The following is a 16,822-nucleotide window of genomic DNA, read 5'->3' as shown; positions in this document are numbered from 1 at the left end:
ACAAATGGCTGAAGCCATCAACAGACTGACTTGCAGAAAAAAATTTTGTCTTGTGATATTTCAGCTGGGTTTACTAGTTCAGTGGAGGAAGGTATGGTGTTACAGTTCTATGTGCTGATTGACACCCACTTTTCACTTATAAACCAGTGCTGAGCATTACAAACTTAAATGTGACCCCTAATATGCATAGTGAGGGGAAAAACTACATAATCTCAATCGCTCACAATGGACATGAAGACTGATGTGATTCATTACTGGCAAAATCAATCCCCCACCCCTCCCCACATTGCCCCTTCTCCACCTACATTCATTAATTTTTTTTTACAAAATATTAAGGACATCTGCTGTCAGTTCTCTTCTCACCTACCCTGATGTTAGTTTTGGATGTTATAATTAAATATTCTACAGAGGTGACATGTCTTTGGTATTGAAATTTGGAGATGAATATTACCTGAGATGGGCAGCTGGCCAGAATTTAATAGCTGAGTGCTGAAGTTGGATGAATATTCAAAGGTTTTGTTTGAGTATATTTGGGAGATCAGGAAATGTTTATGCACGAGTCTTCACTGAGAAATTTTAAAAGGGGAAGAAAATGGGCACAATTGCATCCATTTACTGACTGCAGAACAGGCTAAAAATGCTTCTATTTCTGGATCTGTTTTGCATGCTCTCACCACACCTGAAATATGTCCAAAGCGATACTGGGCAGGGCAAAATTGAGATGCCCAAGTGGCTACCGAAAATATATTGTATTTCTCATGAGTGTCCTGCCACTTTTTTTCTGGTATCCTACAAATTGGTTTGTAAGTTTAGCTGATTGGTTAGCCTATTCCAACCTCACGTCCATTCTTCTCCCCCCAAGTCATAACTGAAAACTGATGAACTGCCTCTAGATTCAACCTACCAAAAGTATGCTGCTTTCGCCAGAGGCCAATTTTGAGTTGAGCCTTGAATCTCCAGTTGCTGGCCTATTGAACTATTTCAGGCTTCAGATAGAGCATAAACCACTTTCTATCCCGTGATATCCAAGGTAAGATAAATAGTATGTGGAGCTGAATGTTACCATCCCTCTGCAGATGGGTCCAGAAGTAGATGTTGTCTGTTAAATGGTGAGGTACGACGGAGGGGGTAGAGTGTCACAGTCTTCATGCTGTCATGCCATTTTGCCAGTGGGGGGTAGACAGCCCTTCTGCCAGAGATTAATTGAGCCAAATAAATGTAATATTAAGGGCCTCTTCCCATTGCCATTTTACCAGTGGTACATGGGCCATACATCATGTGGCAAAATTGCCAGCTAAATCTAGCACATTACAATGGGTGCGAGGACTCCTCCTTCTAATGTTTGATCCATGGGGAAGCCGCCCCTAGTGGCAATGGGCACCATCATGCCAAAAGCACCACCTGCCTTTTCCAATGGCCCCTAGAATCGCTTTAGTAAAGTTTTTAAACATCCTTTAATGGGGTGTGGGCACTGCTGGCAATGCTAGCATTTATTGCCCATCCCTTATTGCTGTTGAGAAGGTGGTGGTGAGCTATCTCTTGAACTGCTGCACTCCATGTGGTGTGGGTACATCCACAGTGCTGTTATAAAGGGAGTTCCAGGTATTAGTTTAGCTTCCTTTGCTAACAATTTCATCATGTTAGTTGTAAAACACATTTGAAAATACGATCATAGGTTTGAATCTTTTGTGTTACTGTAATGGGATGACAATCTTGCAATAACATGTAGGGAACAGAAGGCAAAAAGCTTTGACTTTTTAATTATCTTAACAGCTTCAAAAATTTCATAAAGGTTGGCAATTTCAGAAGGCAAGGAAAGGAAAAGGAAACTCTCTGTAGATGCAGTTTCTACCATTGATATCACTTTTGCTGGGCTCTTAAGTCGGGCCCTGAAGAAGCAAAATTTCTTCCTCCCAATTCAATCAACATGGACTTTTGCTGACCTTGACAATAGTGCAGCAACAATGAGGGCTATTAGGGAATCACGACATTGCTTCAGGCAAAGGAAATTATGTCCCATTAGCTTGATTGATTTTGTTTTAATGTTGCTGAATGACAGAAACCCAATCGCTAACGTGCCTGTAGATTTTTGGAAAGTCTTTGATAAACACATTGGGTGTGAAGTAAGATTGTGTCATTTGATAGGCAGGCATATCACAGCTTAAACAGTAAATTGATTGCATTCACAGAAACAGAGGTAGTTATTAATCGTAACAGACTGTGAGTGCAAAGTGCAAAGTTTGGGGTTAGATTTGGTGCCAAGAAATAGTTCCTTTCACAAGGAGGCATTGGTCATAATTTGCCAGTATATATAATGAATATGGACTTGATGCAAGTCTTCAAACGGAAGCTGAATAAGTACCTGTCAATAAAATGTATCTTTTAAATTAATTGTTTACCCACTCCCTTAGGCTTAACTGAGCAACAGAACTTGATGCAGGAGATTTTGCTGGGTTGTGGAGAAAGAATTAAATCGAGATATTGGTGCAAGTCAATATTAAAAACAATCACAATTTCTAGATTATCCTGTATATTAAAGTCACACATGCCATTTTTTCCCTTTTACAATAATTAGGTGTAACTCTCATATTCTAGGAAAATTTTGGAACAGTCATGGTAATATTACAGCGATGCATTCCAATGGGATTGTACGGGCTAGATTCTCTGGCTTCACCCGCAACTGGGATTCTCCAGTCCTGCTGCAGTGAACAGAAATTTGGCTGAGCACCAAATTCTCCCTTCTTGCTGGCAGCAGCAGCGGGGCATGAACAGCTGGAGAATTCCAACTTAATGGGATTGTGCAAGTTATTTTGAGAAATATTGGAGCAAAGTAAAACAAAGTCAGGTATGCCAAAATAACAGACACGATATTACCAGATTATTCATACATTATCATGTAATTTCTTATGGACCAAAAAGTTACTTAATTTCAGTCATGCAGTCTTGGACATCGTTTGTTAAGTATGTCAAATCCGTAAAATACTAAAGAAAAATTTAAAGCTTTTGAATTAATGCTGCAAATGAACAGCATAATCCAAAAATATTCCCTCAGGTTCAGCAGAAAACACTGAAGAATCTCAGGGGGACTAGCTAATGTCCCTTCCTGCGTAATTGCCCACTCAAAGCATTGGCTCAATAATACTGGAATACTTTTCAGAGTCAGAGGGGTTCTTTTGTTTATGTGGCATGTACAGGTGTATTTTAGGTGTCTGTCTGCTTGCTCTTAGTAACTGCAAAATGCATCATACTTTACCTGTTCCAATGGATGGACAGTAGTCTCGATCCCTCTCCTCCCAACATGCTCCTGCTCCATTTGTTACAGGATTATATTTTGGTTAAAGAAAAGGTCCTTACTTGCTTTTCATTAAACACCCAGTTGCAGCACTAGTCTAGGCACCCATGTAGGATTCACTTGTGTCAACTCATTACCAGGTATATTTGTCCTCATAACCATAGATGCTATGCCGGTCCCTCAGAGTACCCTTTGCCATGGGAACTTTTGTCATTCAGAATTTCCGTACCTGATTCTGTCCTCTCATATCCCACTGGTCACACAAAAGACAGGTGGAGGCATTACCCTTTACAGGATTTCACACAGACCCTTTTTGGCTGGGACCCAGTCTACCCAGTTTCAATACTGTGGGAGGTGTGTGCAAGAGAGGCTGAGGGATTTTGAGCCTGTGATTATCTAATCTTCCACTGATGCATACTTCATTCAGTTAACTTTATGACATCGTGGCCTGAATTTTCACTCCCAGGAGTGTGGAGTGGGGACAATTTTTGACTCCACAAATCCAGAAGTCCCAATTTTCAATTTGTGGTGGGGGTGGGTGTTTCCAGGTACAGGTGAAAATGATAGTCCTGGCGAGTCTCCCTAGAAAGAGTTTAGAGGCTGCTGAATATGAAGGTGGGCTGGGTGAGTTGAAATCATACCTTGGCGCTCCAGCACATTGTCCAAGATAAACAAAAAGGAATAAAATAAAGAACAGACCTCCAGCCTCACCTCTCACAACCTCTCATCCTCCCACACATGGCTCGTGCCTCACCCATGCCAACCTAAGCCACCTCATGCCCCCCCACTCACCCCTACAACCTTTTATTTCTGCCATGCCATCCCATGTGCTTCACGCACATTCATGGCCTTTTATAGCCCCCACGTCAACTTATGCCCATCTACCCACCATTCATGGCCCTTTATAGCCCCTATGCCAACTTTATGTTACCCCTTGCCCACCACCCACCATCCTTTGCCCTTACACTTACCACAACAGTTCAGCCAATATCCATCATGGGCAGAATTCAGGACTGACAGGGATTAAATGAAATTTGTAAGTGCCCACTGATAAGTTCACTATTTCAAAAAAAAACATTCTCATTGATTAAAAACCCATTTGCTATGGCTCATTTCCTTTAATCCCTTATGAAAACAAACATTTGTATTCATACTCACATTTTAAAGAATTATAACCACTTGGAGCTGCAAATAAAATTGTTAGCTGACAGGCATCCCACTATGATAATGATGACACGTTATGAAATCAGTCATGTAGCACTAAAGCCTATAATGTCAATTCTCTGGCTTATGTCAACAGACAGAGTGAAATAGCAGGCAATTTTTTTTTACCTTGCAGACGATTGTTTGTAACATGAAATGGGCAGGATGTTTGAAGGTCTTGACCACTTAATAGTTCTTCTGACAGTTCTCTTGAGAGTTCTCTTGATCTTTCCAATGAATTGATGTACTTTTCACACATATTCATGTTGACCTTCAACAATACCAAAGGGCACCTTACCTCTCCCAAAGATGTCCCTGGATCATACCTCTCCAAAAGGGTACCTTACATCTCCAAAGAGCTCTGGAAGCTTTAAACCTTCATCTATCAGGTCTAAAGTGTCCAAATTATCGCTTGGAAATCCCACTAGCCAAAATTAGATCTGCCTGAGGTAGCTGTACTTTAACACATGTGGTTGCCTCTGTGAACCACAGATATGTTCATTAAAACCAACCTCCATCCACCTTGCCTACACCTGTGAAAATGGCAGAGGTTGGCACTGGGGGCATGAATTCGAGATCTGGACTACCATCATAATTTTCACTAAGGTGGAAAGCCTCCCTGTCAGCACAATCGTTCTGGCCAAGGTTGAAAATTCACCCATGTCATTAATTCAGGAGCCTCAAAAAACAATTCTGGATGGATTGAGAACAGATGACCTGAAAGTTAATTCCTGGAAGCTGAAGCGGAGGACCTAGCAGCAGTTTCACAAAGAGTCCAATAACCTCATGTGGGTGGTCAAGGTCAGCACACATGCATTTTCATATGGCATCTCCTACCCACCACATCATCAATTCTCACCACATCCCATTACTCACTCAGCACAACTTCCTGGCATTCAGGACTCAGGTCCAACATCCAGCTATTGCATTTCACTCTCTTATAACTACCAATAATGTCAATCTCATACACACACCTCTAGCTGCCTCCACATAGTTCCAGCTATCTAGCTATGGCAGGGACAAAACCCAAAAAGAGTGCAGGACAATCACTGACATTTTACCCTCTCTCTTGCAGAACCAGGTGTACCATTATAAAAGGGAATTGAAGCAGAGAAAAACAGATATCTTCTGAACCTATAGAGATGACCATTCTCCTTACCTCTCCAGACCCAGAGCAACTGCAACTGCAGTCCCCATAACTGTTTGAGCGTTTGTGTAGACAGGCCAGCTTTGTCTCTGGCCTTGCGTATGACAATGACTAAAGCCAGCAATTCACCAATACGTGACCAGGGACACTGGCTGTACTTTCTGACACTTGGCAATAGCAGGATTTCTCCAAAATTACTTTATCTGCAAGCTGGGTGCCTGATCCTTTAAAATAGCTCAAATCGAGAGCCCAACTTGAAATTCAACAGTTGCAGAGTGACACGTAACTTTTGTTTAATGACCTGTGTGATCCAAATTAGGAAGTCAGTGATGCCCATATGAGTGTCCTTCTGAAGAGGGGCCGAATGCAGCTGTTGGCACAGCATATATTGCGTGGAGGATGCATGGCTGCTTTCTGGAGGTAAACAGATTCATATCCACAAACTTTCTGACATCGTATAATGTGACAAACATTTAATTTGAGACCACAAAGCACAAAATGATATCTTTCTTCAAACACTGTACATTTCACTTTGAGAATACAATATACATAAACATATGGGCCCAATACTGTAGGTAAGGTTGTAATAATAATAATAGTTAACTCTTGGTAAGAACAGGGGAGAGGAAGGAGTGCTACCAAGTTGAGATAAATCAAAGTGGCTTAGTTTTAACATACATTAAACAGTGGTAGAAATTTGATGGAATAACAAGTGCAAAAGCAAACCCTGTCACTGTCTCACGGACAGCCTTTGAACTGGGAAAAGTTAAAGGCTGCTGCAGACGCGCCATCTGTTCACCCTTCTCTCTGAAAATGAAGGTGTAGCAGGATGAAAATCAGCACACACCAGTAAATAATACATTTTTAGAAGTATTTATAATTGCATATTTTTGTTGGTAGATTTAATATTAAATTACTGTCCAGCCTAACATTGATAGGAGAATACTGTTAGCATTTCACTGTGTTTGGTCATCATTCCATTATTATGGATGTTCCTGATTGCAGGAATCACTATTACTGATGTCATGAACAACATTTACTGATACCTACTTTTCTTTGCTTTCTTTTTTCCCCTTGCCATCCTTAGGCTTCAGAACGTCCTTTCCTGGGCTAAATGTCAAATAGACCATAGGATGCAGAAAAAGTTCAAAAATGAGTAACAGAAACAGAATGCAAACAAATGAACTAAGGTTTATCGTTACAAATGCAGTATCTGACTCTTCTGCATTTCATCCCATCAGGTACTGATGGGGTAGAATGTTGACAACAGCATTACCCACCTGTTTAGTACTATTTATTCCATAGATGGTCTGAGATGACAACAATATAGAATTGTTACAGGACAGCAATAGCATTCCATACCATGATAATTTGAAAACAGTTAGAAACATAGAACATAGAAACTGGAAGCAGGAATAGGCCAGTTGGCCCTTCAAACCTGTTCCGCCATTCATTTTGATCATGGCTGATCATCAAATTCAATATCCTGATCCCTTCCTCCCATATCCCTTGATCCCTTTTGCCCCAAGAGTGACACCTACTTTCTTCTTGAAATCAGACAACATTTTGGCTTCAACTACTTCCTCTGGTAGTGAATTCCACACATTCACCACCCTCTGGACGAAGAAATTTCTCCTCACCTCAGTTCTATAAGGTTTACCCTTTATCCTCAAACTATAACCCCAAGTTCTGGAAACACGTTCCCCCCGCCACCTCCCCAAATCATTGGAAAAATTCTTTCTGAATCTACCCTGTTAGAATTTTATAATTTTTATGAGATCCCCTCTCACTCTTTTAAACTCCAGTGACTGTAATCTTAACCAACTTTGTCACTTCTCATATGACATAAGTAATACAGGATCATTTTGTATCCCCTGTAAAGCCATTGGATGTCCAATTTGGTTTTTACCTTTTTGGTTAATTCACAAAGAAAACCTACCGAACATTCCATTTCCCAGAACCCCAATCAAAATACAATGTGCATTTGATCCAATTTGTTCCAGCTGTACATGTCTTTTGATCCAATTGCCACATGCCATTCCCTGAAACAAGGAAAGCTTTCTTGTGCCAGAAACATAGTGATCAAGACATTTCTCTGAACACTTCAGAAACTCTTCCCCTTCTCTGCCCTTTATAGTATTATCCTTGTCTACATTATAATAATTAATACCACTCTACAGCTTTTGCAAACCTCTATAATTTCTCTGCAAATTTGCTACTCTCTTTCCCACTAGTTGGTGGTCAATAGAATATACTGTGGTGTAATGGTATTCTATTGTACATTACCTCTAACAAAGTAGATTCTGGCCAGAAATTTCCTGCTGTGGGCAGGATACAAAATTCAGCAGACCATTAAAAAGTCCGTTGAGTTCGGGTCTTGGGGCGTGTGACTAGAGAATTCCATCCTCTGTCTTTGGCACCTTTGGGACACACTCTCCCCAGCACTTTAATACTTTCCTTAATCAATCCTTTCTCCTTTCCTTCCTTCTTCATCTTTCCTGATCACCTTGCGTCCATGAATATTTAACCCCTGCAGATCCCCAACTTTATTTGATATTTTTCATGTACTTATATACATGCATAATGCACCTAATTTAGATCTCATTGCATTATCTTCCTCTCTCTGATCCCCATCTTTATTGTTTCTTCCATTATCCATAACTCCACACATTTTGTGAACTTTGTTTCTCTTTTCTATTGCTGCAACTTGGTTCCCATCCCCTGCCAAGTTAGTATAAACTCTTCCCAACAGCTTCATTTGCACTGCCTGGTTGCTGGTCGTACATCGGTTCAGGTGCAAGCCACATACTTGTAGAATCCCAACCTCCCTGAAAACCTCATGTCCCAGGAATCTGAAACCCTCCCTCCCGCATCATCCCCCAAGCTGCTGAGGTTATTACATTGAGGAAGGAAAAGGAGGGGGGATAGCTCTGTTAATTAAGGACAACATCAGGACGGTAGTGGGAGATGATATAGATTCTAAGGAGCAAAATGTGGAATCAATGTGGGTGGAGATAAGGAATAGTAAGGGGAGAAAGTCACTGGTGGGCATGGTCTATAGGCCGCCAAATAATAACTTCGAGATGGGGCAGGCTATAAACAAGCAAATAACAGATGCGTGTAAAAACAGAACAGCAATAATCATGGGGGCTTTTAACTTGCATATTGATTGGTCAACTCAAGTCGGATGCGGTGGACTTGATGAAGAGTTCCTAGAATGCTGTCAGGATAGTTTCCTCGAACAGTATGTTACAGAACCTATAAGGGAGCGAGCTACTTGGATCTGGTCATGTGTAATGAGACAGGTAAAATCAATGATCTTCTTGTGAGGGATTCTCTTGAAATGAGTGATCACAATATGGTTGAATTTCTAATACAGATGGAGGGTGAGAAAGTAGGATCCCAAACTAGTGTCCTCTGTTTGAACAAAGGGGAGTACGATAGGATGAGGGTGGAATTGACTAATGTAGACTGGGAGTGCAGACTGGTTGGTAGGACGGCTGAGGAACAGTGGAGGATTTTTAAGGAGATTTTTCTCAGTACTCGGCAAAAATATATTCCGGTAAAAAAGAAGGAATGTAAGAAAAGGGATAACCAGCCGTAGATAACTAAAGAAATAAAGGAGAGTATTAAATTAAAAACCAATGCGTACAGAGTGGCCAAAATTAGTGGGGAATTAGAAGATTGGGAAAGCTTTAAAATCTAAGAACTACTAATAAAGTGATAAACAAAGGAAAGATAGATTATGAAGCTAAACTAGTACAAAATATAAAAACTGATAGTAAAAGTTTTTACAAATATATAAAAAGGAAAAGAGAGGCTAAAGTAAATGTTGGACCCTTAGAAGATGAGAAGGGGGATTTAGTAATGGGAAACAAGGAAATGGCTGAGGCCTTAAACAAGTTTTTTGTGCCGGTCTTCACGGTAGAGGACACAAATAGTGTACCGATAATGTACTGTCATGGGACTGTAGGGGGTGAGGACCTTAAAACGATTACTAAAGAGGTAATGCTTGGTAGGCTAATGGGACTAAAGGTAGACGAGTCCCCAGGTCCAGATGGAATGCATCCCAGGGTGCTAAAAGAAACGGCAGACGTAATAGCAGATGCGTTAGTTGTAATTTATCAAAGTTTGCTGGACTCTGGGGAGGTGCCAGCTGATTGGAAAACAGCTAATGTGACTCCACTGTTTAAAAAAGGAGGTAGACAAAAGGCGGGTAACTACAGGCCGGTTAGCTTAACATCCATAATTGGAAAAATGCTGGAATCTATCATTAAGGAAGAAATAGCAGGACACCTGGAAAAGAATGGATTCATGAAGGGAAAGTCATGTTTGACGAATTTACTGGATTTTTATGAAGATGTAATGAGTGCGGTTGACAGAGAGAAACTGGTGGACGTGGTGTTTTTAGATTTCCAGAAGGCGTTTGATAAGGTGCCTCACAAAACGTTGCTGCATAAGATTAAGGTACACGGAATTGGGGGTAAAGTGTTAGTGTAGATTGAAGATTGGCTATTAAACAGGAAGCAGAGAGTTGGAATAAATGGGTGCTTTTCTAGTTGGCAGTTGGTGACTAGTGGCGTGCTGCAGGGGTCGGTGCTGGGGCCTCAACTGTTTACCATTTACATAGATGATCTGGAGGGGACCGAGTGTAGGGCAACAAAGTTTACGGATGACACAGAGATGAATGGGAAAGCAGACTGTGTGGAGGATGTGGAAAGTCTGCAGAGAGATTTGGACAGGCTAAGTGAGTGGGCAAGGATCTGGCAGGTGGTGTATAACATTGGCAAGTGTGAGGTTATCCACTTTGGAAGGAATAATAGTAAAATGGACTATTATTTAAATAGTGAAAAATTACAACATGCCACTGTGCAGAGGGACCTGGGGGTCCTTGTGCATGAATCACAAAAACCCAGTCTGCAGGTGCAGCAGGTGATCAAGAAGGCGAATGGAATGTTGGCCTTTATCACGAGGGGGATAGAATATAAAAGTAGGGAGGTCTTGCTGCAACTGTACAAGGTACTGGTGAGGCCGCAACTGGAGTACTGTGTGCAATTTTGGCCCCCTTATTTGCGAAAGGATATATTGGCCTTGGAGGGAGTACAGAGCAGGTTCACCAGGTTGATACCGGAGATGAGGGGGTTAGCTTATGAGGAGAGATTGAGTAGATTGGGCCTGCACTTGTTGGAGTTTAGAAGGCTGAGGGGGGATCTTATAGAGACATACAAGGTAATGAAAGGACTAGACAGGGTAGAAGCAGAGAGTTTATTTCCACTTAGAAAGGAGTCAAGAACTAGAGGGCACAGTGTCAAAATAAGGGGGGGTCAGTTTAGAACAGAGTTGAGGAGGAACTGCTTCTCCCAGATGGTAGTGAATCTTTGGAATTCTCTGCCCATTGAAGCAGTGGAGACTATCTCGTTAAATGTGTTTAAGTCACAGGTAAATAGATTTCTGATCAATAAGGGAATTAGGGGTTATGGGGAGCAGGCGGGTAAGTGGAACTGAACCACTATCAGATCAGCTATGATCTTACTGAATAGCGGATCAGCCATGATCTTATTGAGTGGCGGGGCATGCTTGAGAGGCTAGATGGCCTACTCCTGCTCCTATTTCTTATGTTCTATTGTACAACCTTGGTTCAAATATGGACAAAAGAGCTGAACTCAATAGGTGAACTTAGAGTGACTGCTTGTGGCATCAAGGGCAGCACTTAACCAACTGTAGCATGAAGGAACTCGAGCAAAACTTGAGTCAATGGGAATCAGAAGGAAAACTCCTGGTTGTAGTCACATAGCACAAAGGAAGATGGTTGTTGTGATTGAAGGTCAATCATCTCAATTCCAGGACATCACTGCAGGAGTTCCTTAGGGTAGTGTCCTAGATTCAATCTTCTCCAGCTGCTTCATCTATGATCTTCCTTCCACCATATGGTCAGAAGTGAGGGTGTTTGCTGATGACCCCAAAATGTTCAGCACCATTCGCAACTCTTCCGGTACTGAAGCAATCCACGTTCAAATGCAGTAAGACCTGTATGATATCCAGGGTTGGGCTGACAAGTGGCCAGTTACACTAGCACCACAAATGCCAGACAATTACTATCTCCAACATGAGAGGATCTAACCATCTTCTCTTGACATTCAATAGCATTACTACCATTAAATGTCCCACTATCATATCCTGGGGGTTACTATTGACTAGAAACTTAACTGGACTATCCACATAAGTAAAGGTATCTACAAGAGCAGGCCAGAGGCTAGGAATCCTGTGGTGAGTAACTCACCTCTTGACCCTACAAATCCTGCCCATTATCTATAATGAACAAGTTAGATGTGTGCCAATTGTCTGGATGAGTGCAGCTCCAACTACATTCGAAAAGTTTGAAACCATTCAGGACAAAGCAACCCATTTGATTGGCACCCCATCACAGTCACTCCCTACACCACCGATGCACAGTGGCAGCAGTGTGTACCATCTACAAGATGCACTGCAGAGATTCACTAAGCTCCTTGGACAGCACCTTCCAAACCCACAATCTCTACATCTAAAAGAACAAGGGCAGCAGATACCTGGGAACACCATTACCTGGAAGTTGCCTTCAAAGCTACTCAGCATCCTGACTTGGAAATATATCATTGTTTCTTCACTGTCGCTGAGTCAAAACCCTGGAATATCTTCCCGAACTGCACTTTGGGTGTACCTGCACCACAGGGACCACAGTGCTTCAAGAAGGCAGCTCACCACTCCTTTCACAAGGGTAGTTAGAGGTGAGCAATAAGTGCTGGTCTAGCCAGCGATGCCCACATCTCATGAAATAAATAATCCTTGGCCCTGGCACCAGGGAGACAACAAACCATCCTGGATTCACATCTCAACTGAATGGGTGTGCGTGGTGCTGCCTTTTGGACATAATGGATGCCCCATATTTCTGTGTGGGTGTCCTTGCCATTACTTTTCCCTCAAGCTTCTTGTGGAACCTATTTGTGTTCAAATAATTTGCTTAGCAATTCCAAAGTAATTTACTGGTTGGAAAATACTGTTGGACATCCTGAAGACATGATGAATGCTGTATAAATGCGCTTTAAAAAAAACAGCAATATCACTAATGGGATTTTCACGTGATATTCAATGCTGAAGAACTGGTTTCATATTCTACATCAAGGTTAGTGCAGATTAGTGATGTCACCAGGATCACTTTCCAGTACATTTGTCCTTGGGTCTCATGTTGGTAACATCAGGTGAAATAGGATCATGCCAATTATGTCAGCTGGCCATGAACATTATTTTACAATGTTGTTACTGTGCTAACTTTACTTTCATTTTCATATAATTGAGATCATTGGTTGGGTGACATAATAGTTATTAGATGATGTACCCCTATCTGCAATTAGTTGTATAGCCAAAATGAAACTGTTAAACAAGGCCTTGTTTTGAAGAATTCTCAAGGACATCAAGATAGCTTTTCTTTTGGCAACGGTAGCTGTTAAAAAGCTGAGAAGAGTGAACTACCTCAGATCTATTTGCACTCTTGGCCTTAACAATGAACTGAAATCTGCTGGTGCCGGTGGCAATACTGTAGAAACATAATTATGACCATTTGTATATCTATAAGACACTAATACCAAATAAATTTGTATTGACAATAAGTCAATGATGAAGAGTGCATCAAAATGTCATGATGTTGTCAACATTCAATTTATTAAAATCTATTTTTCTTGCTCAGCATCATTTTGGTTTCTTGTGCTTTTTTTCATAGCATCCAAGCACTCACTGTTTCTAAATGGAGATAGTTGAACGTGAATGGTTATTCAACTGTTAGACCTGTTCTCACTTAATATTTGAATGTGCCTTTCTTGTTGGCATCACTGAATAACATTTTGGCACAAGCAAAAGCCTGATAGATTTTTTTCCCCCTAGAGCAGAAGTACTACTGTCCTGCCTGGGATTAGTTAACTCATTTCCAATAAAGCCTGGGGACATCTTGTCTATATTGCTTAATCCTATTCAATGCTTCCACCCCCTGATCTGAACATTCTGAGGATAAGTTTTGAACAATATACTGCTATAACAACAAAGTCAGGCATAAAGAAAACAAAAGCTGATTTGCACTTTGATTTTTTGTTGTACTCTCTGATTTCAGTGCCTGCACTGCAAAGTTAACAAGACCTCCACACTTACCACAATGATTGGTTTTCATTAACTATTTAATGGCTAGAACTTAGCAAAAGTCAGATACTACATTTTCAATCAATAAACTTCTAATGCAGGTTCACACTTGCCACCATTATTGTTAACACCCAATAACTTCAGTGGCAGTAAAAAAAAACAGATCTAAAATAAAATACTTTTTTGTACTTCAATCATTTTATCATTTGGAGACAGTTGAGGTCTAATTTAATTCCAGAAACAGTTTTCAGGGACCACCCAGAAAGTTAAAACCATTGACACAGGAACTTTTACTGATTCAAAAACAGAAAATGCTGTCAGACCTGCTGAGATTTTTCAGCATCTTCTGCTTTTGTTTCAGATTCCAGCATCTGCAAAATTTGCTTTCATCTTAGTGTTTTACTGATTATTGGGTAAAGGTTAGTAAATAAGCATTTGAATTTCAATCTTTATGTGTGATTTATTTATGAAAGAATAGGTGCAAAAAAGTAATTCAAAAAACCCACAACATAAACCAAAACACTGAAACAAATAAAAACCAAGCTATTAAATACAGATCCTCAACAAAAATAAATGACAATTATGCCATTTAAAGACCATATACCTTAATTTTAACACATGAATAAGATTTATTTTCTGTGTACGTGATGTAACATCATAAATATGTGAACTATAGGAGATGGGAAAAATTCACCATCATGGTACACGAACAAAATAACTTTGTTTTTTTACATTGCTTTTTGTAAGTAAGTTTATTTACCAATACTAAAATAAACCAACAGGTTTTAAATGATTATTAATACTAGTCTACCAGTCTTTGTTTGTTCACTTTTTATAATTTCTGTTCCTTTTGAATGTACTGCTGGCGTCACATTTCTATCATTTAGGAGGTATCATTCAAATTACTTATTCATTAAGGACCCTTCATTTTAAGGTTTCTTATTCTCTGCCTAGTTTCTTGGACTTCTTGCACCATATATCACGGTCATCTGATAAAGTGAATGATTGATTTCCAAGGAAGCTTGTGAACCAATCAATAGAAGATGCACCAAAGCTATCTGCACATTTTTTGTGATTCTCTTACCTCCTTTGCAAATATGGAGTAGTTGGCTTAAAAACAGAAAGCAGCATCCACGGAAAGAAAAACAGACTTAACGTTTCAGGTTGGTTATGATTAGTTTTAATGAAAGGCCACCAGCCTGAAACACTTGGTGGAATCAATCTTCCACTCTGGCTGGTGGTGAATTTGGGAGAAGGATGGGCATATAATTTAGTGGAAAAGTGGGATACTGTATCACTGCTGTCTTCCTGGCTCCACCACAATTAGGTTCTGGCCAGGAAGACCCATGGTTGGCCTCCTCATCCCAACATTAATTGAGACGCTTTACAGATGGCCAATTACAGACCATTAAAGGGCCTCATCCAGCTACCACTGGTATTAACCCAGCTGCAGGTGGGCCTGTGACTGTGCAACACTGCATGACCACTTAAGCCATACATTTGCTCATGTGTTTTGATTCCAGGGGATGACTTGCTGCTGACCTTCCCACTGCCTGATTGACTTGTGGCTTGCTAGGCCTTAAAAAGAGGCAGCAGTGAGCCACCCTCCCCCCGCCCCCCAACAAAAAAAAACACTTCAACAAGATTCCATTCATTAACTCGGTTTCTCTCTCTCAGCTGGACCTGCTGAATATTTCCAGAAATTTCTGTTCTTATTTCAGATTTCCCACATCTGCAGTTTTCTGCTTTTCAATGGCCATTTAGAAATTAGGGCTTGGAGTCACATTCTACTTCTTTGTGGCATACTATCTTGGGGCTCACCCATTTTCACTTGAAAGTATTAATGGGAGGGGGCATTTTGATTCAATCTCATTCACGATTTACTCATAAAACTCTGTGGTATGTCTGTTGTAGGAAGGACTATCATGCAATGTATCTACAATATTTTAGTTTGGTCTATAATCTTTTAGGCTATTTTATTCTGTTGCCTAGCGAAATAATTTGAATGGATAGATGCTATTTTCAAAGTACCTCTAGCACCAAATGAAATGTTTCAGTGAATCTAAATAATCTCTTCCAAGCAGTGAAGATTATAGTAATGCTTTATTGATGCAGTTTACTGAAATACTAACTAATGGGGATATTTGTCATTGCTCTGTGATATTTCTTAAGACTTCTTTATTTATAATTTCCCGTTAAATGCTAAAGTTGTTCTAGAATTCTCAATAGCCTATTTTAGTTCCAACATTGGTAGAAATCATTAGCTAAGCTAATAATCCAATACTCAATTCTTACTGGAACTAATTGGACTTCAGGAATAATTTCCAATGGCGCTTTTGGCTCAGAGCATTTAGAAATGAAAATTGCTTTTTGCCAAAACTTTGGGGGGTAAATTTTAGTCTAATTTATCAGATGAAAAATACACGGGGAGCAAAATTGAGCCGTACGTAAAATCAGCAATGCATCCAGTCGTGTCAAGTTTCCTGAAGGGTGGGTGATGTTAAAGCAGCCCTATGTAGATAAATAACTTCCTGTCTTTGGTTGGGATTTCAATTATGAAGTTATTTATTAGTAAGCCACATCTAGTGTGAATGTCAGAACATTTTCCAATTCTTTATACTGCAGTCTGCAGTTCATCAATAAAGTGAATAAATTAATAGAAATTCATTTTTCACTTCAATCTTTACTACAACTGCAGCAAAGACAGGTCAAGTGGCACAATGCCAAAACTATTAAGTTAAATCATGACTGCAACATATAGGATTGATTTGCTGAATTTATAGTCCTAATTTTGAGTTTTGCCTATCAGACAGCATTTTTATTGGATGCAAGGATGAATGATCTCCATGATTAATTTCTTAAAATGTAGTCCTAATGCACAAATCCTGACAATGGGATAGTGGTAGCTTTTATTACACAGAAGCAGCTGTAGGATGTAAGGAGATTTTCATCTCAGTCTCTTTTAAAAATAGCTCAGAGATATCATATGGAGCTCTGTATGAATCATTGTTGCTGTT

At 40.2% G+C, this 16,822-nt stretch overlaps 1 protein-coding gene across 3 annotated transcripts in view; it reads right to left on the bottom strand.

Moving 5' to 3' along the window:
- The window catches only part of otofa (otoferlin a), a 335,468-nt gene that overhangs the window by 127,147 nt on the left and 191,499 nt on the right, over nt 1-16,822 (bottom strand). For 2 of the 3 annotated variants that reach the window (XM_080193269.1, XM_080193268.1), the window contains exon 7: nt 9,611-9,626. In XM_080193269.1, coding sequence (XP_080049395.1) covers nt 9,611-9,626 — 16 coding nt within the window. Of the gene's footprint in view, nt 1-9,610; nt 9,627-10,588; nt 10,604-16,822 lie in introns of all 3 variants that reach the window. The other variant, XM_080193267.1, reaches the window with a different exon arrangement.

The sequence above is a fragment of the Carcharhinus amblyrhynchos genome, chromosome 7, assembly GCF_965287045.1.
Source record: "Carcharhinus amblyrhynchos chromosome 7, sCarAmb.v2.hapA, whole genome shotgun sequence".
In the NCBI taxonomy this organism is placed as follows: Eukaryota; Metazoa; Chordata; class Chondrichthyes; order Carcharhiniformes; family Carcharhinidae; genus Carcharhinus; species Carcharhinus amblyrhynchos.
The sequence above is the reverse complement of the archived record's forward strand: the minus strand, read 5'-3'. Positions and strand labels throughout refer to the sequence as shown.